Raw genomic sequence first — 25,539 nt, 5'->3', positions numbered from 1 at the left:
GGATTGGTTGATAAGGTTCGGATTGGGACAAGGATGTGTTAATTTTTATTAGTTGTCTGTTATCTTGGTATCTGGTTCTGCTGTGTCCTTTCTTCCCTTTTTGCTGGTTGCTTCCGTATGTATTTGTTTTTCCTTTTAGTTGGCTGTTATTCTTTTGGTCTGGTGAGCTGTAATTGGGTTGAATGTAGGGTTTGTGTGCTATGGGTAGTTTGTTGTCTATGTTGGGAGTTGTCCATGCATAATAGATTAAGGGGAGAAAATAAATTATGAGCAATTTGTTGATGTTCATGTTGGCTTATTTAGTGTTGATTGGTGGTGCTTGGTGGTGTTAGTGAAAGAAGTTTTATAGGAACATCAGCAGGTATCTACATTAAGCAGTAAATAAATGTAATATCAAGCAATGTCAACATTAAGTAGTATCAACATCAAGCAGTGTCAGCAATAGCAGTAGTTAATGTAGTATACGTGGACATTCAGCAGTATGGTAATATCTCTTATGCTATGGTGCATTATTTAGTGTAATTTACCACCATTTAGAAGGTTGCTAAGGGAGCAAAGGACTTACATATCACAGGTGAGCATGAACATTACAGTATTGTGTAAGAGAGAGTTTCAAGAGAGCAAATATTTGCAGGTTGCAGCTAAGCATGGACATATCAGGACTACAGTAGTGAGTCGTATTCGATCTACAAATACTAATAGTGTGAGCAGTGTCCGCATTGCGGTGAGGTAACAATATTTACCATTTATCAGGTTATTGTTGGTTAGTAGTCCGTTTTATTCAGATTATTGTTGGTTGGTAGTCCGTTTTATTCAGGGTAGCATGTCACGTGTACTTCTCATCGGTCGAGTTTGTACTCCACGCATTGCTCTGGTCCAATCAGTGGGATCGTGGAGTGTTAGGCCTCGTCAGTGGTCGAGTAGGATCCCTGGCTCTGTGTCTCCGAGGTCGCGGGATGTTAGGCGGTTTGGACCGTTTGAGTGCTTGCCGTTGGTTGAGGCGATTGCCGCTTGTTTCCGTGTTTGTGTTTTCGGGTGGAGCGGTCGTCGCTGGTCTTTGGGCAATACAATTATTTGTGCTAACTTCAAGGTATCCGGGAGGGCCTGGTCCGCCACCATCGCACTGAACATAGCAAGCAGCGGGGATTTAACCTGTTCATAAAATTGTTTATAAAATTCCACTCGATACCCATCAAGGCCAGGAGTTATATGCAACGCACTCTGCTGTAATGCCAACATGAGATCTCCTTCCTCCAAAGGCCTGTTTAAAATTTGAAGCTGTTGTGGGGAAAGTTTGGGTAACACTAAATTATTTAAATACATATCACTATCCAAATCATCCCCCTCTGTGAGTGCATAAAGAAATTCATAATATGTACAAAAACACTCAGCTATCTCGGTATCTGTGTGTAACTCCTTACCCTTAGGGCCTCTTATTCCAAAAACCCGAGAAGGCCCCTCTCTACTCCTGACCAGACGGGCCAGCAGTCGCCCCGCCTTATTACCATGACGAAACAGCTGCGATTTCACCGCCTGCTGATGTAAAACTTCATTTAACTCTCTCTGGGATGTAATCAAAGCCACTCTCTGCATCTCGAAGGGAGAATGACCATACTTAATTCTATGACTTCTTATGACTTTCTCCAGTCTAAAAATTTCCTTATCCCTCATTTTCTAAGCCCGATATCCGTAAGAAATCACATCCCCTCTTAACACAGCTTTCGCTGTTTCCCAATAGAGAGCTGGCTGTGGCCCATGAACCCCATTATAGAACTCATAGTCCACCCAACGTTCCATTAAAAAGGCATGACACCTTTGGTCTCCCACTAAATCCAGAGGATACCTCCATTTGTAAACCCCCGCTGCTCCAGATCCTAAATCTAATTGAAACCATATCAAGGCATGATAGTGGTGCTCATGATCTAGTGCAGGGGGTAACGATACGAGGGCCGCTTGATAACAGTGATCATAATATGATCGGTTTTGATATTGGCATTGAAGGAAGTGAAACTAGGAAATCAAGTACGCTAGCGTTTAACTATAGAAAAGGTGATTACGACAAAATGAGAAAAATGGTGAAAAAAAGACTGAAAGGAGCAGCTCGCAGAGTAAAAAACTTGCATCAGGCGTGGATGCTGTTTAAAAACACCATCCTGGAGGTTCAGGACAAATATATTCCACGTATTAGGAAAAAGGGAAAAAAGACTAAACGTCAGCCGGCGTGGCTAAACAGTAAGATAAAGGAATCATTAGAGCCAAAAAACAATCCTTCAGAAAGTGGAGAAGAGAACCAACTGAAAGTAACAGGATAGATCATAAGGAATGCCAAGCCAAATGCAAAGCGGAGATAAGGAGGGCAAAAAAGGACTTTGAGAAGAAATTAGCGTTGGAAGCAAAAATACATAGTAAAAACTTTTTTAGATACATTAAAAGCAGGAAACCGGCCAAAGAGTCGGTTGGGCCGCTGGACGAAAATGGTGTTAAAGGGGCGATCAAGGAGGACAAAGCCGTAGCGGAGAAATTAAATGAATTCTTTGCTTCGGTCTTCACCGAGGAGGATTTGGGGGGGACACCGGTGCCGGAAAGAATATTTGAAGCGGGGGAGTCGGAGAAACTAAACAAATTCTCTGTAACCTTGGAGGATGTAATGGGTCAGTTCAGCAAGCTGAAGAGTAGTAAATCACCGGGACCTGATGGTATTCATCCCAGAGTATTAATAGAACTAAAAATGAACTTGCGGAGCTACTGTCAGAAATATGCAATCTGACCCCTAAAATCGAGTGTAATACCGGAAGACTGGAGGGTAGCCAATGTTACTCCGATTTTTAAGAAAGGTTCCAGAGGAGATCCGGGAAATTATAGACCGGTGAGTCTGACGTCGGTGCCGGGCAAGATGGTGGAGGCTATTATTAAGAATAAAATTGCAGAGCATATACAAAAACATGGACTGATGAGACAAAGTCAGCACGGATTTAGTGAAGGGAAGTCTTGCCTCACCAATCTAATGCATTTTTTTGAGGGGGTAAGCAAACATGTGGACAATGGGGAGCCGGTTGATACTGTATATCTGGATTTTCAGAAGGCGTTTGACAAAGTGCCGCACGAAAGACTCCTGAAGAAATTGCAGAGTCATGGAATCGGAGGTAGGATATTATTATGGATTAAGAACTGGTTGAAAGATAGGAAGCAGAGAGTAGGATTGCGTGGCCAGTATTCTCAGTGGAGGAGGGTAGTTAGTGGGGTCCCGCAGGGGTCTGTGCTGGGTCCGTTGCTTTTTAATGTATTTATAAATGACCTAGAGATGGGAATAACTAGTGAGGTAATTAAATTCGCCGATGACACAAAATTATTCAGGGTCGTCAAGTCGCAGGAGGAATGTGAACGATTACAGGAGGACCTTGCGAGACTGGGAGAATGGGCGTGCAAGTGGCAGATGAAGTTCAATGTTGACAAGTGCAAAGTGATGCATGTGGGTAAGAGGAACCCGAATTATAGCTACGTCTTGCAAGGTTCCGCGTTAGGAGTTACGGATCAAGAAAGGGATCTGGGTGTCGTCGTCGATGATACGCTGAAACCTTCTGCTCAGTGTGCTGCTGCGGCTAGGAAAGCGAATAGAATGTTGGGTGTTATTAAGAAGGGTATGGAGTCCAGGTGTGCGGATGTTATAATGCCGTTGTATCGCTCCATGGTGCGACCGCACCTGGAGTATTGTGTTCAGTACTGGTCTCCGTATCTCAAAAAAGATATAGTAGAATTGGAAAAGGTACAGCGAAGGGCGACGAAAATGATAGTGGGGATGGGACGACTTTCCTATGAAGAGAGGCTGAGAAGGCTAGGGCTTTTCAGCTTGGAGAAGAGACGGCTGAGGGGAGATATGATAGAAGTGTATAAAATAATGAGTGGAATGGATCGGGTGGATGTGAAGCGACTGTTCACGCTATCCAAAAATACTAGGACTAGAGGGCATGAGTTGAAGCTACAGTGTGCTAAATTTAAAACGAATCAGAGAAAATTTTTCTTCACCCAACGTGTAATTAGACTCTGGAATTCATTGCCGGAGAACGTGGTACGGGCGGTTAGCTTGACGGAGTTTAAAAAGGGGTTAGATAGATTCCTAAAGGACAAGTCCATAGACCGCTATTAAATGGACTGGAAAAATTCCTCATTTTTAGGTATAACTTGTCTGGAATGTTTTTACGTTTGGGGAGCGTGCCAGGTGCCCTTGACCTGGATTGGCCACTGTCGGTGACAGGATGCTGGGCTAGATGGACCTTTGGTCTTTCCCAGTATGGCACTACTTATGTACTTATGTACTTATGTACATGATCTGACACTGCATAAGGGCCAATCTCTGCCCTGGAAAGTTTTGAAAAGAGGGAACTAGAGACACACAAATAATCTATGTGGGACAGAGGCATGTGCTCTGGAGAGATGAGTATAATCCCGATCCATCGGGTGGAGGACCCGCCACACATCCACTAAATCTAATGCATTACAGAGCAATGCCAAGGTGCCATGACCTACCCCAGGACCTCGAGCACCACGAGTCGATCTATCTAAATAAAGAGGGGTCCAGGACTCGATTAAAATCCGCCCCCCCCCCCCCCCCCGAGAATTACCTGTACAGCCTTGCAAGGGGTCAACAAAGCAATTAAGCCTTGACAGAAAACTTTATCAAAAATGTTCTGGGCATAAACATTACAAAGCACCAGGGGACGACCAGCAAGCTCAATTGAAGCAAAAATGTACCTCCCTCCTGGGTCTCTGACTAGACTTAACCTTTACATTTAATCCTCTTCGGATAAGGATCATCACTCCTGCCTTCTGGTGGACCGCAGGGGCTTCCAACAAACTACCCACCCACCCTTTTTGAAATTTAGCATGTTCCGCTGAAGATAAGTGTGTTTCTTGCACAAAAGCAATATCTGCCTTTTGTCTTTGTAAAGCCTGTAGTACCTTAGTCCATTTAATAGGAAAGGAAACCCTTCCCAAGTTCCACAAAACTACCTTAAGTGATCCCAAGAGCCCAGTAATCCCACATGGCAACAAAAAATAACTTCAAAAGGAGAACATTCCAGAAGGGATACCCCCCAGCCCCTGGGCACCCTCCCACACTCATCTCAATCACCAACCTTCCTACAATCCCGTAATACCACTCCAACTTAAACCAAAACATTCCTACACACAAATCTCACCCCCACATCCAGCCCATCCCCTCCACGCTCCCCCTCCCCCCCGTTCCCCTTTCCCCATTAGACCAAACATGTCCTCTTACAGGACCAGATCACGTGAGCTCCTCTTCCCCCCTCCCCGCTATGCGAGAAAATAAACACTCTCAGAGATACATCTCAAACAGTCTCTCTATACTACAGTTCCAACCTTCACAGTAAGCCTTTAATATCAAAGTTCTGTCCCCTAAGGAGAAACTCAATGCAGCTCCGACAAACCAGTCACACTGTTTGCAAACTGAAATGCCTCATCAGCTGAAGTAAACACATGCACCTTTCCTTTGTACCAAATCTTCAGTCTCGCTGGGTACAGTAAAGAAGACTGGATCTTTTTGATATATAAAAGATTACAGGCTCCCTTAAACTCCCTGCAGCGTGCCGACACGGCCGCAGAGAAATCCTGGAAAGAACGGATCTGATTGATCTCGTACTTTAGGGGGGCTTTCACAACTTAAGGCCCGAAAGATCTCTTGCTTATGGGCAAATTCAGCAATTTAAATTTCACAATCCGAGGGCGCAAGTCCCGAGTCTTTACAGGTCCCAAACGATGTGCGTGCTCAATGCGCAGCGCTCCTGCCGGGAGCTGCAACTTTAGAGCCTTATGGAGCCAACTCTACAGATATTCCCGCAGCTCCGACTCTTGATTGATTCTGGAAGCCCAATCATACGAATATTACTCCGACATGCCCGATTCTCTAAGTCCTCCAGCTTAGCATCAATGTGATCTATTTTCTGTTGCATAGCCTGCTGTTTTGTCATTTGTTGTTGGACCTTATCTTCTACATCAGAGAGGCGTTATTGGTAGGCTAAAAGATCTGAACAAATTGTCCCCAATTTACCATCAATTCCTTCTAATTTATCAGTTATCTTTTGCAGCTTTCGATCTACTGAGGCCTCCAGCATGTGAGACACTTCCGCTGTAATTTCCGTGGCCCATGCAGAGCCCACTGATTGCGAGGACGAGGTATCTCCGTCCACCATTTTGACTTCTCCTGCATGGCCCCGAGTGCCATCTTTCTTCGGCTGTTTAGTCGACATTTCAGCCCAAGTTGTGCACCAAAAGTCTCAAACTGCTCACTGACTCTATCAGAAATCAAATACTGCAGATTAGGTAACGAAAAATCAAAACTAAACTAAAGAGGGGGATAGATGTTAGATCAGGGGAGCTGGGAGCTCAGCTCAGCGACATCCACTCTCTAGCTCAGCATCACGTGACCCCGTCTAGAAATACCTTATTGGCGACATTCATATTCCTTCAGGATAAAAAATGCTTTGATTATTTTTTTTGAGAAAACTGTATTGTTCTCAATAGGAAAATTTCTATCTTTTCAGACAGACACAACTAAGGAGAAATAAAAATTCTGCTTTTATCAGAAAAGTTTAGATTTGGAAGCTAGCTTCCAATTAAGATATCCTAGTAAATGTGTCATTTCTTTGGATAACAATTCCTGTGTGTTCTATGACCCATCCCAATTTTTTTCTAGAAGGTAGAGGGATTCCAAAAGCAGACTCATGAAAATCTTGTTACATCCCGAGTAAGAAAAAGGGATGTTAATTGATGGCAATGAATCTCTGATTAGTTTTGGTTTATATTTCCAGCTACCTCTTCACTCTTCAGTGTGGACTATCAGGTGCTCTCATATTACACATAGTAATCACAACTCTAAAAGGCTTAACTTCCTTTCATCACTACTTAATCTCATGCTTCTTGCAGTTCCTGCTTTAAACGTTTTTGCGAGCAGTTGTGATTAAATATGCTCAAGGCTTCTAAGGTCTTTTCCTCTATTAATATTTTTTAAGAAAAGAGAGAATAAAACAAAATATCATAATGCCTCTATATTAATCCATGGTGCAACAGGACCAAGAGTATTGTGTGTAATTCCAGCTGCTGCATCTCAAACAAGACATAGCAGGATTAGAAAAGGTACAGGAAAGGTGATCAAAATGACTAAAGGAATGGAGAAGAGATGGCTGAGAGGAGATAATACAGGTGTCTTTAAAATCTCAGATGAGTGGAATGGGAAAATATGAAATTGACTACTCACTTTTTCAAAAAGTATAAAGACAACAGGACACCATGAAATACTAAGAAGTACGTTTAAAACAATTTAGAGAACATAGCTTTTCACTCATGTCAAAGTTGAGATCTGAAACTCATTGCTGGTGATGTGGTAAAAGCAGTTAGTGTTAACTGGGTTTAAAAAATGGTTTGGATAAATTCCTTAAAGAAAAGTCTATAAACCGTTAAGGTAGACTGGGGAAAGCCAGTGCTTATTCCTGAGGATAAGCTGCATGGGGTCTTGCTACTTTTTGACATCCTGCCCTGTATTTGTGACCTGGATTAGCCATTGCAGGAAACAGAATGCTGAGCTAGATGAATCTTTGGTCTGACCCAGTATGGCAATGGGAAAATTAGGTTCTTACCTTGGTAATTTTCTTTCCTTTAATCATAGCAGATGAATCCATTACGAATGGGTTGTGTCCATCAACCAGCAGAGGGAGATAGAGAGCACTGAAAAACCATAGTGCCTAATGGCCAGCTAGCTCCATCTGCCTCTTCAGTATTTGAAGCTTCCAAAGCAGTATTACACCACAAAGTAGCATAGCATGAACTTTCCTGACAGCAGATGAACGCCCCAGAACAGGAGCACTAACACAAAGGAGGGACAACCCAGCCCAGAGACTGAAGTACTGAGACCACTCTGGCTGTTACCTGATGACTCTCCTCTGTCGAGTCCGCTCTGATGAGCCAGTCGTCTAGGTACGGGTGAACCCGAATACCCTCTCACCTGAGAAAGGCAGCTACTACCACCATTACCTTGGAAAAGGTTCGGGGAGCTTTGGTGAGGCCAAAAGGCAAGGTCCGAAACTGGAAATGTTTTCCCATCACCGCAAACCACAGAAACCTTTTGTTGTGGGGGGCCAAATAGGAATGTGCAAGTAAGCTTCTTTCAGGTCCAGAGACGTGAGAAACTCTCCTGGCTGTACCGCCGCAATGACGGAGCGCAGGGTTTCCAGGTGAAAATGCCGCACTCTTAGAGACTTGTTGACTTCTTTTAAGTCGAGGATGGGCCGAAAAGACCAGCCTTTTCGCGGCACCACAAAGAAAATAGAGCAACGGCCGTAGCCAAGCTCGGCAGGAGGCACCAGGGACACCGCCCCTAGGTGAATCAAGCCTTGCAAGGTCTCCTCTACCGCCACCCGTTTGACGGCAGAAACGCATCGGGACTCCACAAACACGTCTCTCACCGGGGCATTGAATCCTATTCTGTAGCCATCTCTGATCAGGTCCAAAACCCACTGGTCTGAGGAAATCTTGACCCACTCCTCGAGAAAGAGGGAAAGCCATCCTTCTATTGCAGGAATAGAGGAGAGGGCCGGCGCACCATCATTGAGAGGGTCGCCCTTGAACTCCAGGCCTTGAGCCGGTCACTGCGGAACGCTTGTCCGAACGAAAGGAGTTCCTCTGCTGAAAGCGGGCACGAGAAGTGAACCCAGCAGAACGCCCCAGGCGGTACCTTCTAGCTTCACGGAAGCGAGGTCTGTAAGAGGAGGGAACCGCCTGACCCTTGGAAAGAGGCCTCGGCCTATCCTCGGGTAAGCGCTGAGGTTTAGCATCCCCCAGGCCTTTAACAATTTTCTCCAACTCACCAAATAGGAAAAGGCCTTGGAAGGCAACTTCACCAACCTTTGCTTAGAGGCTATGTCAGCTGCCCAATGCCATAGAAGGCGGCGAGCCGCCACCGCCATCTGTTTAGCCGAAGCTCTGACCAGATCATAAAGGGCGTCAGCCAAGAAAGACAAGGCCGACTGCATCTGCGGTGCCACCTCAGTAAGGGGCTCCGCTCCATCCCCGGGCTGTTCCACTGCCTGTTGCAACCAAGCGAGGCAGGCTCGGGCAGCATAGCAGCTGCATGCAGACGCCCAAGGATAGGCCTGAAATTTCAAAGGACCGTTTCAGAGCAGATTCCAGGCGTCGGTCCTGCATGTCCTTCAGAGTGACTCCTCCTTCAACTGGGAGGGTAGTCCTCTTTGTCACAGCCGTGACTAGGGCATCCACTTTAGGCACTGCTAGGCACGCCAAATGCTCCTCACTTAGAGGGTATAATTACCCCATTGCCCTGGCGACTTTCAAAGGCCCCTCGGGGTCAGCCCATTGAGCCGAAATAAGCTCTTGGATGCAGTCATGCAAAGGAAAGGCTCGAGCAAGCTTTTTAGTACTTGCCATCCTCGGATTACCAGAGGAGGCTTCGCCACTCCCAGGATCTTCAATAAAGAGGACCTGCAAGGCATCAGAAATAAGCGCTGGCAGCTCGTTGCGGTGGAAAATCCTCACCGCGGAAGGATCATCTGGATCCGGTGGCAATCCTGCACCTTCCTCTGGCTCTTCAGATCACAAGGGCCTGACAGACCCCTCAGAATCCTCACATCCTGACCACGGGGGGGGGGAGAACGGGGTGCGCCACTCTCTGAAGGGGAATTAACCCTTCTGCGATTGTCCTGCGGCCAGCTGTCAGGGGAAAACGCGCCTGACGGCAATCCGAGACCACGCTCCACTGGAAGAGGAACAGTTAGCAGGGCCGAATGAGACCCCTGCGGGAGAGCTCTTTAACATAAATTCTTTATGCAGCAGCAACACAAACTCAGGGGTGAAGGGCTCACCCTGGCCTCCCAGTTCCAGTCCGGGGATAGAAGCTCCCCTGTTAGCCTCCACACGAGGCTCCCCTCCAGTTTCAAACCCCTCTGCTTCTGCGGTAGTCGCGCCATGCGGCGCGTCCAAAATGGCGCCCGCTGCCAGCTCCACTGAGCGGGAAGAAACATCGCTCGCCATGCTCATGCCGGCCCTGACGTCTGAAGAGCACGATTTACAGAGCCCTGCTGCGGATCTGCGCTTGCCACAATGGGAACAGCACTTAACAACCTCTGCAGCCATCGCCGAAAAACGGCGGAGAATTCAAAATGGTGGATTCGCGCCAAAAATGTCACGATCGCGGGCCCTCCCCGGAGGAGCTACAAAACGCTCTTACTTCACCAGACCGAGTCCCAGAGCTCCGGTCACACTGCACAATCAGAAGAAAACCTCTTTTCTGGAATCGCAGCACCAAAGCGCGACACAACTTTTTTTTTTTTTTTTTAACGCTGTGAGGAATACTGAAGAGGCAGATGGAGCTAGCTGGCCATGAGGCACTATGGTTTTTCAGTGCTATCTCCCCCTGCTGGTTGATGGACACAACCCATTCGTAATGGATTCATCTGCTTGATGACAAGGAAACATGTTCCATAAAAATGCTACGCAACGAAGGTGATGCAGAAGTCACATCTATACTTGTACTCATGTCACTTTTCTAAGGAAAAACTTAAACTTTCCCTTTAAAATTTTGTGTACAGTCCACAGGTTAAAAAAATTACTTGTGGACATTGTACCAAAAGCAGACAGTTTGAAAAGTTTCCGTACAATATTCACACTCCAAATACACCCTTCTCCATATATGTACCCATATATATTTCCGAGCTGTAACAGGGAGAGGGAGGGCTCATGTGCAAATGATCATGTCAAACCACTTCTATACCTTTGATCAGGAACTTATCTTTACTTGCAGAAAAAGTCAAATTGATCCCTTCATAAATTCCAAGGTGTCATGGAGGGGCATAATCGAAGGGGACGCCCAAGTTTTGCGGAGGACGTCCTTGCAAAACGTCCCGGTGGAGGGGCGGGGAAACCCATATTATCAAAACAAGATGGACGTCCATCTTTCGTTTCGATAATACGGTCGGGGACGCCCAAATCTTGAAATTTAGGTCATCCTTAGAGATGGTCGTCCCTTGACTTGGTTGTTTTGATTTTTGGTGATAACGGAAACTAAGGATTCCCATCTCAGAAACGACCAAATGCAAGCCCTTTGGTCGTGGGAGGAGCCAGCATTCGTAGTGCACTGGTCCCCCTGACATGCCAGGACACCAACCGGGCACCCTAGGGGGCACTGCCGTGGACTTCAGAAATTGCTCCCAGGAACACAGCTCCCTTATCTTGTGTGCTCAGCCCTCCAAAACCCACTACCCACCACTGTACACCACTACCACAGCCCTTACGAGTGAAGGGGGGCACCTAGATGTGGGTACAGTGGGTTTCTGGTGGCTTATGGAGGGCTCACAGTTACCACCACAAGTGTAACAGGTAGGGGGGGGGGCCTGGGTCCGCCTGGCTGAAGTGCACTGCACCCACTAAAACTGCTCCAGGGACCTACATACTGCTGTGATGGACCTGAGTATGTCATTTGAGGCTGGCACAAAAGATTTTTAAAGATTTTTTTTGAGGGTGGGAAGGGGTTAGTGACCACTGTGGGAGTAAGGGGAGGTGGTTCCCGATTCTCTCCGGTGGTCATCTGGTCAGTTCGAGCACCTTTTTGTGCCTTGCTCGTAAGAAAAAATGGACCAAGTGCTTGTCAGTGATGCCCTCTTTTTTCCCATAATGGGTCAAGGACGCCCATGTGTTAGGCACGCCCGTCCCACCTTTGCTACGCCTCCGACACGCCCCCATGAACTTTGGTCGTCCCTGCGACGGAGTGCAGTTGGGGACGCACAAAATGGGAAAATTAGGTTCTTACCTTGGTAATTTTCTTTCCTTTAGTCATAGCAGATGAAGCCATTACGTATGGGTTATGTCCATCAACCAGCAGGGGAGATAGAGAGCACTCAAACTTTCACAGTGCCCTCTTGGCCAGCTAGCTCCACTGCCTCTTCAGTATTTGAAGCTTCCAAAGCAGTATGGCAAACCGCAATGGGAATCACAAGAGCTTTCCTCACAGCGAACGATGGCCCATCACAAGGGCATGAACTCATAAAGGAGGGAATGCACATCCTCCTGGAGGGAATAAACTCATCCTCCTTATTATATACAGTGGTGGAAATAAGTATTTGATCCCTTGCTGATTTTGTAAGTTTGCCCACTGACAAAGACATGAGCAGCCCATAATTGAAGGGTAGGTTATTGGTAACAGTGAGAGATAGCACATCACAAATTAAATCCGGAAAATCACATTGTGGAAAGTATATGAATTTATTTGCATTCTGCAGAGGGAAATAAGTATTTAATCCCTCTGGCAAACAAGACCTAATACTTGGTGGCAAAACCCTTGTTGGCAAGCACAGCGGTCAGACGTCTTCTGTAGTTGATGATGAGGTTTGCACACATGTCAGGAGGAATTTTGGTCCACTCCTCTTTGCAGATCATCTCTAAATCATTAAGAGTTCTGGGCTGTCGCTTGGCAACTCGCAGCTTCAGCTCCCTCCATAAGTTTTCAATGGGATTAAGGTCTGGTGACTGGCTAGGCCACTCCATGACCCTAATGTGCTTCTTCCTGAGCCACTCCTTTGTTGCCTTGGCTGTATGTTTTGGGTCATTGTCGTGCTGGAAGACCCAGCCACGACCCATTTTTAAGGCCCTGGCGGAGGGAAGGAGGTTGTCACTCAGAATTGTACGGTACATGGCCCCATCCATTCTCCCATTGATGCGGTGAAGTAGTCCTGTGCCCTTAGCAGAGAAACACCCCCAAAACATAACATTTCCACCTCCATGCTTGACAGTGGGGACGGTGTTCTTTGGGTCATAGGCAGCATTTCTCTTCCTCCAAACACGGCGAGTTGAGTTCATGCCAAAGAGCTCAATTTTGGTCTCATCTGACCACAGCACCTTCTCCCAATCACTCTCGGCATCATCCAGGTGTTCACTGGCAAACTTCAGACGGGCCGTCACATGTGCCTTCCGGAGCAGGGGGACCTTGCGGGCACTGCAGGATTGCAATCCGTTATGTCGTAATGTGTTACCAATGGTTTTTGTGGTGACAGTGGTCCCAGCTGCCTTGAGATCATTGACAAGTTCCCCCCTTGTAGTTGTAGGCTGATTTCTAACCTTCCTCATGATCAAGGATACCCCACGAGGTGAGATTTTGCGTGGAGCCCAGATCTTTGTCGATTGACAGTCATTTTGTACTTCTTCCATTTTCTTACTATGGCACCAACAGTTGTCTCCTTCTCGCCCAGCGTCTTACTGATGGTTTTGTAGCCCATTCCAGCCTTGTGCAGGTGTATGATCTTGTCCCTGACATCCTTAGACAGCTCCTTGCTCTTGGCCATTTTGTAGCGGTTAGAGTCTGACTGATTCACTGAGTCTGTGGACAGGTGTCTTTCATACAGGTGACCATTGCCGACAGCTGTCTGTCATGCAGGTAACGAGTTGATTTGGAGCATCTACCTGGTCTGTAGGGGCCAGATCTCTTACTGGTTGGTGGGGGATCAAATACTTATTTCCCTCTGCAGAATGCAAATAAATTCATATACTTTCCACAATGTGATTTTCCGGATTTAATTTGTGATGTGCTATCTCTCACTGTTACCAATAACCTACCCTTCAATTATGGGCTGCTCATGTCTTTGTCAGTGGGCAAACTTACAAAATCAGCAAGGGATCAAATACTTATTTCCACCACTGTAAGTGGAGGGGAACACACGCGCCTCCTGGAGGGAATCACACATCCTCCCAACACGCTGGAGGGAATGAACTCATCCTCCTATTTATAGAACTGGAGAGAAACACACGCGCCTCCTGGAGAGAATCAACACATCCTCCAAAAAAAAAAACATGCTGGAGGGAATGAACACATCCTCCTAAATTTAAACTGAACATGAATCCTGAAGATTGTTTTCCAACTTTCTCCCAAGGAAGGAACTTCAGGAAATTAGAACAGAACCTGAAAAACAGATTCACAGCACACAGACAATCATAGAGGGAGGGCTCATGGCTTCATCTGCTATGACTAAAGGAAAGAAAATTACCAAGGTAAGAACCTAATTTTCCCTTCCTTGTCATCAAGCAGATGAAGCCATTACGTATGGGATGTAACAAAGCAATCCCTATATAGGGTGGGAACAAGCCACACCACGCGCTAGCACTTGTGCACCAAAATGCCCATCCCTCCTGGCAGCCACATCCAGCCTGTAATGTCGGGCAAAGGAGAGCTTAGAAGCCCATGTTGCTGCACTGCATATCTCTTGAAGAGAGAGTGCTCCAATTTCAGCCCAAGAGGAAGAAATCGCTCTAGTAGAATGTGCCTTAAAGGCTACAGGCGGAACCCTGCCGGCCAGCAGATAAGCTGAAAAGATAGTTTCTTTGAGCCAGCGGGCAATAGTGGCTTTAGACGCTGGAGACCCTCTGCGAGAACCGGATAGCAAAACAAACAGATGATCAGAAGTCCTGAAAGAGTTAGTAACTCGCAGATACTGCAGCAGAGTCCTGCACACATCCAAAAGGTGCAGCTGCCCAAAAGATTCTGGAAACTCTTCCTCTGAAAAAGAGGGCAAGAAAATAGGCTGGTTTAGGTGAAAGGCTGAAACCACCTTAGGCATAAAGGAAGGCACGGTCCGAACCGTGACTCCGGACTCTGAAAATTGCAGAAATGGGTCTCTACAGGACAGCGCCTGGAGCTCTGACACCCGTCTCGCCGAGGTAATGGCCACCAGAAAAACGGCCTTCAGTGTCAAATCTTTCTCCGATGCTCGCCGAAGCGGCTCAAAAGGAGATGCCTGCAGGGTTTTCAAAACTAGCCCCAGGTTCCAAGCTGGACAGGGTGCTCGCACTGGAGGTCGGAGCCAAAGCACCCCTCTAAGAAACCGTGCAACATCTGGGTGAGTAGCCAAAGACACGCCTTCCACCTTACCACGAAGGGAGGCCAACGCTGCCACCTGCACCCGCAGGGAATTATAGGCCAAGCCTTTTTGTACACCTTCCTGCAAAAAGTCCAGAATCGGCGAGACAGGAGCCCGCATTGGAGCAATGGCTCTGGAAGCACACCAAGACTCAACAGGCACCAAATCCTGGCATAAGCCACGGAAGTGGACCGCTTGCGGCCTTGCAGGAGAGTGGAAATAACTTTATTGGAATAACCTTTATCCCTCAATTGCGCCCTCTCAATAGCCATGCCGTAAGACCAAAGCGGCCGGCGTCCTCCATGGCTACCGGTCCCTGAGTCACAGGTTCGGTACCAGAGGTAACGGCAGAGGAGCCTCCAGGAGCATCTGTCGGAGGTCTGCATACCAAGGTCTCCTTGGCCAATCCGGGGCGATGAGGACCACTTCTCATGGGTGCAGCCGAATCCGCAAGAGCAGGCGCCCTATCAAGGGCCATGGGGGAAACACATAAAGTAGACCCGGAGGCCAGGGTTGAGCCAAGGCATCCAACCCCGCCGAGCGAGGATCTCTCCGTCTGCTGAAGAAGCACGGGACTTTGGTATTGGCACTTGTCGCCATTAGATCCATCACGGGCTTGCCCCATTTGGCACAGATCTGCAGGAATACTTCGTCTGCCAGATTCCATTCTGCTGGATCGATCTGATGCCTGCTCAGATAATCGGCCTGCACATTGCTCTGACCTGCAATATGAGCTGCCGACAGACACTGAAGATGCAGCTCGGCCCAGTGGCAAATCTGTTCGGCCTGCGCGGCTAGTGCTCTGCACCTTGTTCCACCTTGTCGATTTATATAGGCCACCGTTGTCGTGTTGTCCGACATCACTCTGACAGCCAATCCTTCCAGGGTCACTTGAAAGGTCAGAAGCGCCTGAAACACCGCTTTCAACTCTAGGCAGTTGATGGACCACTCCGACTCCTCGGGTGTCCACAGACCCTGGGCATGCTTCCCCTTGCAGTGTGCGCCCCAGCCCTTCAGGCTGGCATCTGTTAACACTAGGCACCAAACGGGGAGCGTCAGCGACATTCCTCGCCGCAGCATGCTGTCCGAGAGCCACCACTCCATGCTGAGTCAGGCCGCAGGGAGCCAAGTAAGTCTGCATTGGTAATCCTGAGAAAAAGGAGACCATCTCCGGAGGAGGGAATACTGTAGAGGTCTCAGGTGCGCTCTCGCTCAGGGTACCACTTCCATCGTGGCTGTCATCGATCCCAGCAGCTGGACAATGTCCCAGGCTCGCGGGTGGGGCATCCTCAGGAGCAGACGGACCTGATTCTGAAGCTTGCACCACCTTGGCTCGGGTAGGAACACATAGCCCGAGACTGTGTCGAACCTGGCCCCCAAAAACTCTAGAGATTGTGAAGGGGACAGGTGACTTTTGGCCATATTGACGACCCAGCCTAGAGATTGCAGTACTGAGACCACTCTGGCTGTAGCTTGTAAGCTCTCTGTTGCAGAGTCTGCTCTGATGAGCCAGTCGTCTAGGTATGGGTGAACCCTGATACCTTCTCGCCTGAGAAAAGCAGCTACTACCACCATTACCTTCGAAAAGGTTCGGGGAGCTGTGGCGAGGCCAAAAGGCGAGGCCCTGAACTGGAAATGTTTTCCCAACACCGCAAACCTCAGAAACTTCTGGTGCGGGGGCCAAATCGGTATGTGCAAGTAAGCTTCTTTCAGGTCTAGAGACGTGAGAAACTCTCCTGGCTGAACCGCCGCAAAGACGCACTCTCAGGGACTTGTTCACTTCTTTTAAGTCCAGAATAGGGCGAAAGGACCCACCTTTTCGCGGCACCACAAAGTAGATGGAGTATCGGCCGCAGCCTTGCTCGGCGGGAGGCACCGGGGTCACTGCCCCTAACTGAATCAGACCTCGTAAAATCTCCTCCACCGCCGCCCGTTTGACGGCAGAACCGCATCGGGACTCCACAAACACGTCTCTTACTGGGGCGTTGAATTCTATTCTGTATCCATCTCTGATCAGGTCCAGAACCCACTGATCTGAGGAAATCTCGGCCCACTCCTCGACAAAGAGGGAAAGCCGTCCTCCGATGACAGGCATCGAGGAGAGGGCTGGCGCACCATCATTGAGAGGGTCGCCCCTGAACTCCTGGTCTTGAGCCACCAGCTGCGGAACGCTTGTCTGAGCGAAAGGAGTTCCTCTGCTGACCACGGGCACGTGAAGTGAACCCAGCAGAACGCCCCGGGCGGTACCTAATAGCTTCACGGAAGCGAGGTCAGTACGAGGAGTGGACCGCCTGGCCCTTAGAGGAAGGCCTCTGCCTATCTTCAGGCAAGCGCTGGGGTTTTGGATCACCCAGGCCTTTCACAATTTTCTCTAACTCCTCACCAAATAGGAGAAGTCCTTGAAAAGGCAACTTCACCAACCTTTGCTTAGAGGCCATGTCCGCTGCCCAGTGTCGTAGCCACAGACAACGGCGAGCCGCCACTGCTACTGCCATTTGTTTAGCCGAAGCTCTGACAAGGTCATAAAGAGCATCAGCCAGAAAGGACAAGGCCACCTCCATCCGCGGAGCCACATCCAAGAAGGGCTCCGCTCCATCTCCGGGCTGAGCCACTGCCTGTTGCAGCCAAGCTAGGCAGGCTCTAACAGCATAACAGCTGCATGCAGACGCCCGAACAGTGAGACCTGCAATTTCAAAGGACCATTTCAATGCTGTTTCCAGCCTACGGTCTTGAACATCCTTCAGGGCAACACCTCCTTCAACAGGGAGGGTAGTTCTCTTTGTCACCGCAGTGACTAGGGCATCCACTGTAGGCATTTGAAAACGAGCCATATGTCCCTCACGCAGAGGGTATAACTGCCCCATAGCCCTGGAAACTCTCAAAGGTCCCTCGGGGTCAGCCCACTGAGCCGAAACACGCTCTAGGATGGAGGCCATGCCACTGTCAGGATCTTCAATCGAGAGAGCCTGCAGAGTATCTGAAATAAGCGCTGGCAGCTCATCACGGTGGAAAATCCTCACCGCGGAGGGATCATCCAGATCCTGTGGTAAATCCGCACCTGACTCTGGTTCCTCAGACCAAGAACGTCTGTCAGAGTTCTCCGAATCCTCACACCCCGACCACGGGGGGGAAAAAGGTGCACCACAATCTGAAGGGGAATTAACCCTTCTGCGCTTATCTTTAGGCCAAGCATCCAGGAAAAAAACCTCACTGGGCAGTCCCAGGCCAGAATCCATCGGTGGGGCAATCAGAGGAGCCTCAGGCGACCCTTGAGGAAGGGCTCTTTTCATCATGTATGCTTTATGCAGCAAAAGCACAAAATCCGGGGAAAAAATCTCACCCTGGGCACCCAAATCCTGTCCGGTGCTAGCCACTCCTGAAATAACCTCATCTCGAGGTGCCCCACCCGGCTCAGGTCTCTCCGTGTCCACGGAGGCCGCGCCATGCGGTGTAAGCAAAATGGCGCCCGCTGCCAGCTCAGAGCGGGAAGCAACATCGCTCGCCATGCTCGGGCCGGCTCCTACGCCAGTACAACACGATTTACAGAGCCCTGCTGCTGATTTGCGCTTGCCACAAGTGGAACAGCGCTTTACATTTTCCACAGCCATCGCCGAAAAAACGGCGGTAAAATCCAAAATGGCGGTTTCGCGCCAAAATCGCCCCGATCGCGGGCCCACCCCGGAGGAGTTGGAAAACACTCTTACCTCAAAGGATCTAGTGTACAACTACGATCCTGCTGAAAATCAGGTCAAAAACCTCTGTTCCAGCGTCTCTGTGTTTAAAAATGCGACGCAATTTTTTTTTTTTTTTTTTTAAGCTGTGAGGAAAGCAGAGGTACTGAAGACTCCTGAGGCTCAGAAGAGTGGGAAAGGCAGGGAAAGGACGAACCTACATGCCTGCATCCACTGTTGGTGGGTAAGGACAGGGAAAGCAAGGCAATATGTCCACATCCACAGAGGTATGGGTAAGGCAGGGAAAGGGCTAACCTATGTGCCTTTAAAGTGAAGCTGCTATAGCCTCCAACACCCCGGTTAACAACTGGCAAGCCAGGAACCACCTCCCGGCAGATTTTTCTGGAGCTCGAACAAGCTGCAGCCACCCTGCTAGGGGAGATAGAGAATACTGAAGAGGCAGTGGAGCTAGCTGGCCAAGAGGGCACTGTGAAAGTTTGAGTGCTCTCTATCTCCCCTGCTGGTTGATGGACATAACCCATACGTAATGGCTTCATCTGCTTGATGACAAGGAACGGCTTTCGATTATGCCGATTTGGGCGACACTGTAAGAAGGATGCCCATCTTCCGATTTGTGTCGAAAGATGGGTGTCCTTCTCGTTCGAAAATAAGCCCGATAGCCAATATAAAAAAGATTTGGGTTTGTATGGAATTTGGAGTAAATATTTAATGATTTAAAGCATCTTTTAGAAACATTCTAACCAATACAGGTTATATATTATAGTACCTGTATGCATGCATGATGAAAGTGGGTATCTCAGGCCGAGTGCATCTTCTGTAAAAGAATCCACAAAATCCTCCAACATCTGTAGTTCAAAATCTTTCCCATGATGCCTCTTTCTTACACACATTGTGTCTAGTACAGGAAGCTGATAATTTTGGGTGAGATAGGAGCTGCACATGCTTCCTGTAACCATAAAAAGTGCAGATTAGAGCACAGTGAAATTTGTTCTTTCATTAATTTTTTTTCTTGAATCCTACTAGACCAGTCCAGAAGAGTAAGTTATGCTCCCCAACCTGTACATGAAAACCCAGAAACACTGAGCTTTCAGCGACACCATCAATAGCATAACAAGTGGTGCAGCCCTGGAACTTGCCAGTATACAATTGACAAAGCAGATCTGAAAAACATTTGACCATATCGTTAACAGGTCATTAACCAAAATGCACATCCACCTGATGACAGACCATGTTCCTGAGAATTCCCTGCAGAAATTCTGAGAATTCAACCACTGGAGGAGGACAAAAGTTAAAAAACAAACAAAAAAAAACATCCTATAATTCTTCACAGATGGATCTTGGACTGGTTTAGAAGAATTAAAAGAATAGAAATTAGCAGGTAAGAACAAATTTCATCTTCCTTATAATTCTTCTACACCAGTCTAGTCAAATAACATGTACCAAAGCTTTGAGAACCCCAGGTGGAAGACCTGGCCTTGTTGCATGCCAACTATGCAAGGCAATATGATTTTACCTTGAGCAGCCCCACTGCAATGCTCCAATATGGGAACAGTGATGTCTAAGAGGGCATACCACCCAGAGTCCCATGCACTACCACCGTAGACCTTACTTGAAGGCATGCTACCATCGAGGAAGCCTACAGCTCTACAGCTGCTGAACCCCTCAAACAACAAACAGCCACAATCCAAAAGCTTCCTAGACCACTCAGCCAACACAACTGGTACTGCTCTGCTGTAGTCTGCCAAGTGGGGCAAACATGAATTGGCCAACTAAAGAGAAGGGACAGACTTATAGAAAATTGAGGCAACCCCTATACACAATCCCTTTGCAGGGAATCAAATGATTAACAACTAATCACTAAACTGAGGCCACACCCTAAAGCTAGGAAATCAGGCGTGGACACAACATTACTGAACAACCAGGTAGACCCAGAACAGAGCCCTATTAAGAGGGCTCTATCCAGTGAGGAAATCGACACCCAGAAAGGCTGAGCAAATTGACACCCAAAAGACTACCCAAAGGAGGACCTGAAGGGTGCCAACCTCACCAAAGAGAGATGATTCTAACAGTATCATTAAGACTCAGCTGTAGAGCCGAAGGAAGAAAATGGGACATAGGTAGGGCTCCACAAAGGATCTGAACAATGTTCGGGAGGCCTGCCAGAGTTCTCCCCAACTACTTTGTGCATCCAAGAAGCCAAAATATGCAGAGGAAAAAGCCCACAAGGCCAAAAATTGAGCAAAACTTCTCTACAAGCCCTCCAATGAATGAGACCTTGATCATAAGCCTAGAATCTACTACTACTACTAGTACTACTAATCATTTCTATATCGCTACTAGATGTAGGAAGCGCTGTACACATATATGCAGATACTTTCTCTGTCCCTAGAGGGTTCACAAACTAAGTTTTTGTACCTGGGGCAATGGAGGGTTAAGTGACTTGCCCAAGGTCACAAGGAGTTGCAGTGGGAATTGAACCCAGGTAGCCAGGATCAGAGCCCACTGCACTATTAGGCCACTCCTCCTTAATTAGGCAACAGACTCTAATCTAAGACCAGGTATAGTATGGAATATGATCTGCCCCCATTTACATGGAGGCAGGTTTCCTGTTTATATGTTGGACATTGTTTATATCAGATTGCACTGCCTGTAACAGTTTACAGTGCTTGGGCCCTTAAGGCAGGAAGTACCTTTGGACTACAAATCTTTTTAGTCTTCCTGCAGTGCTCTGTCATAGGCTCTTCCTAAGCACATGCCCCTGTTTCCCCATGCCCTATGGGACTTTTCTATTGGCTGTCCCTTGTCTCTGAGTATTACCAGCATTTGAATCCAACAAATGGTGTACCTCCAGCAACTTTATTGTTTAGCCTTTTTGAGAATACCTTTTCCCTCCAATTTGTGCAAGCTTTGGAGTGGCGTGGGGAGTGGGGCAATTCCTAGCCATAATAAACTGATGTTCCTGATCTAGGTTAATGTTTTATAATAAAAGTTGCACATGAAATGGCATGTTTCAGGCTGCTGCTTTAATAACTGTGAACCATCATGGCTCAGGACTTTTAAGAGTTCAGCAGCATTTCCAGGTAGCTGTTATCCCATCCAAGAAACCTTAAGGGAATCCATCTCCGGCTGGCCCAAGCCACCTCTTCCTCACCATTGGACTAACCTGCAGGATCCTGATGCCATCTCACTAGACACCTTCTCCATTGGAACCAGGACCATCTTACCACCTGCAAGAAGCAGTCCCCTCATCCCTTAAAAGGGCCCATACTGGGGTTTTTTTGTTTTTGTTTTATAAACATGGGCCCTGGACCCCAAAGTAGCATAAGGAGTGGGAAGGGGGCAGGTAGATGGCAGACAGAGAAAGAGGCAGGGGTGATAGAGAGAAGGGGGGAGGTGTAGCTCCAAAATGTAGCAGACACGCTCCTCTTGCGAGGACCACAGGAAGCCCCTGTGCCATGCATCTACCACCACTTATTCTCCTTTCCAGCAGAATCACTTGTGAAAGGGCCCATGATACCTCTGCCAGCCAGCCCTCCAAGCAAACGCCAGCCTGTGAGACCTCTACTGGCCCAGCCCCTCCAGGCAAACGCCTGTAGGCTGAGTCTTGGGGGCTGCAGAGGGTCTGGGAGACCCCTGGGCTCCATCAGAGAAGGGTCCATGGACCAATCCCTAGAAGCCAACACTGGCTACAGGAAACTACGGGGCCCACAGGCCATGGACTGCACCCTAGGGAGAATATGTCTCAAAGAATCCTGCTGTACCAGCTCAAGCTGCACTATCTGCTGGAGGCTGAGAAATACTAGAGAGTTTCAAGGCTATATCACCTCTTATGCCAGTGATGTCACTGAAAGCTGAGTACTCTCTCCCTATGATAGTTGGGCAGCATAACCCACTTGTCTAGATTGGTCTAGCAGGATAAGGAAAAGATATTTAGTCGCCATTCAGCATGAGGGAGACCTACTGACCGAGCCTTTCCCTCCCAAAATGCAGACCTTTGACCTACCCTTTCTCTCTAGACCACTGATATCTCCCTCTCATTTCTCATATGGTAATTGCAGAAGTGAATGTGAGTCTAAGGCAATATTAGATCCATACCCAATAGAGGTGTGCATGTGTTTGAAACTAGAGAAATGTCAACAACATTTCCCATGTCATATCACAGAATGACAGAAAAAAAAAAAAACCACACCAAAACTCTTATTTTTCCTGTGTCCTCCGAAGTATGGGATATTAATGACATGCTCCTAAAAGTGAAATGAAACAAATAATAAATAAATAAATAATCCTAACTAAAATAAAAACTACCATAAACGCCTCAACAGCTTTCACCCAGCCCCTCTCTCATATACTCCCACTAGCCTTCACCTAGTCTCTCTTTCATATACTCCCACCAGCTTTTAATTACTCTCTCAAACCCTTCCCCGTCTCTCTCTCATCTGTCACTCTCATGCAACTAATGTACTTGGGAGTTCACCACCTATTCTCCTTGTCCTACTATTTACAGAGCTGCATCAGAAACAAGATGTCTTTCACTTCTGCACCACAATTTGGCTCTGTAAGATTGAACTGTGCAGATCGGGAACCTTGGGCTGGTCTCACAGTATCAAGTCCCAAAAGACTTTTGCCAGCCTACAGTGCTTAGAAAACAAATGTAAAGAAAACTATGTAGCCACCTCACAGAAATCCAGAGGAGAGACTGCTTGAAGCTCTTCCCAAGAGGTAGCTGCTCCTCTTGTGGAATGCACTTTTAGAGTTGCTGCTTCCCCACCACTGGATGGACCGTACAGGTCTTTATCTGTCGTCATCTACTATGTTACTATATTAGATGCACCCCCCACCCCAGCTAAATAGACTGGCATCTGTGGTAACAACTGCCCAAGTCTGATATGAGCAAAGGAGGATTTTTTCTTGCTGAGACTGGACGAGAGCATCCACCAACACATGCCCTGCTTCACTTGAGGTGTTCGAGATAATCATGTGTTGTATTCCTGGGAAAAGAGAGACCAGAAAGATCATGCTGCCAATCTGGAGGTAGGCCTGGAATATATGGCTGATGCCTTTTATAACCTAGTGAAAGGTTTAGCTCATACTACAGCTCTGTTGGTGACTGCTTGGTGTTTTTTATGGCTTCACCATTGGTCCACAGATGCAGCATCCAAATTCTGCTTAAGGAAGCTTTCTCCCTTTCAGGGATAAATTGCTGTTTAGTGAAGATGCTGAATAATAGGTAAAATGCTTAGGTTTATCCTCTAGAAGCCTCTTGTCTCCTAGTCCTCTACTATTAGACCACCTCCTCTAGACCAAAGTTCTGGGATGCTGAACATTATTGGTCGGGACAACCTGGCTATGATCGGCACTCATGTTTCCAGTCTTGACAGCCTTCCTTTCATGGGGGCCCTGCATCAGGAACAGCACTTGACTCTGCAGGAGCCGCCATGAGCTTCGCTGGGACCACCTACAAGGACTGAGAGAAGCTGCCAATGAAGCTGTAGAGATTCAGGGCTGAAAGTTGCGTAGGAATCCTAGCAGCATTCACCCAATATGATTCCCAAAATATATACGTGTCTTTTAATATTAGGAGTAAAGTAAAAAAAAATCATACAGAAATTGAGAGACACTGTCAGTATTTAAAAATTTACCTCACATTTTTTTGAGGTTGTTGAGTATGCATAATGAGCTCCTCATGGAGACAGCAGCATATCAATTTGTACCATTTCTTTGCCATATCCTCAATCTCCCTCCAGTTTTTGAAAATTACTAATTGCCAACAGCAGCAGCAAAAAGAAAAATCTACTACTCCGTTTACCTAATGCAGCCTTTATGGCTAACTGAATATGATCATCTCTCAAGCTTTATCCAACTGGTTTAACACAATTCACCACTCTTCACCAAAATCATCTGGTTACTGGAAAGGACCACATTGGTCACATCCCCTCTCACTCCTCAAAAGGCAGACATACATTTTCTTTATCTGTACAGAGTAACAATACAACCTATCAATACACAGCAAGAAGCATATGAATCGTTAAAGAAGTCTTTCAAATTTAATGACACTTTAATCGATTCCATATTCACTAACTGTAAGCAAAGATCTTCCTCCCTCATTGCCCCCACTTTTTTTTTTGTTTACTGTGTCCAATACACCTTCTTTAAGCAATGCATAATCCTTTAGATACCTTACTATAACCAGCCAATCATTTCTAGAGTGAAAAGTGTATCTAATATGTTCTCAATTAAGTATTTAATCTGAAAGGCAGCTTCTTTATTAGTGCTTTAATAGTGCTGCAAATGTAAACACCTCCCATCTGCACTTTCTTGATACAGCAACGTCCCATATGGGATTAGTCCCATATGGAGCCTTAAGCAAACGTATATTTGTGGGCCACTATCAGTAGCCTAATATCCTGGGGAACTGGGTTCAATTCCCACTGAAGCTCCTTGTGACCCCTGGGCAGTCACGTAACCTTCCATTGCCCCTTCCATTGCCCCAGGTACAAAAAACACCTTCCATTTTGAGCCTACTAGGGATAGAAGTAGTACCTGCATATACTGTGTATAGCATTGCATATGTCTAGTAGCATTATAGAAATGATGCATAGTAGTAGTAGTAAATCACCTTCCCCAAGAGTCAGTCACTCTTTTTATGCCCGCCTCCCCAAACATCAAATCTTCATTCTTGAACTGCTCCCCTCCCCCTGACAACAACATAGGGAAAACTTCAAGGCCCAGGTCTGCATGTGGTTGTGACTAGTATAGAGTGTATGTAGCATATGCTTCAAGTCAAAATGAGCTAGTGGTTAGAGCCGTGAGCAAAGAACCCGGGAAGCAGGTGATAAAATAACCCATCTTAATGGTAGCCCGTAGTGACAACTTCACCCCCACCCCAGCATCTCAAGAAGGCTTCACAAATGGATGAA

The 25,539-nt window shown here is 47.2% G+C and overlaps 1 protein-coding gene across 1 annotated transcript in view; it reads right to left on the bottom strand.

The window, feature by feature from the left end:
* Positions 1 to 25,539, bottom strand: part of FAM169A (family with sequence similarity 169 member A) — a 288,635-nt gene that overhangs the window by 191,812 nt on the left and 71,284 nt on the right. The window contains exon 6 of the mRNA XM_030193277.1: positions 19,389 to 19,568. Coding sequence (XP_030049137.1) covers positions 19,389 to 19,568 — 180 coding nt within the window. The remainder of the gene's footprint in view (positions 1 to 19,388; positions 19,569 to 25,539) is intronic.

The sequence above is a fragment of the Microcaecilia unicolor genome, chromosome 2 (genome assembly GCF_901765095.1).
Source record: "Microcaecilia unicolor chromosome 2, aMicUni1.1, whole genome shotgun sequence".
In the NCBI taxonomy this organism is placed as follows: Eukaryota; Metazoa; Chordata; class Amphibia; order Gymnophiona; family Siphonopidae; genus Microcaecilia; species Microcaecilia unicolor.
Note: the sequence above shows the minus strand (reverse complement) of the source record. Positions and strands in the feature narration are given on the sequence as shown.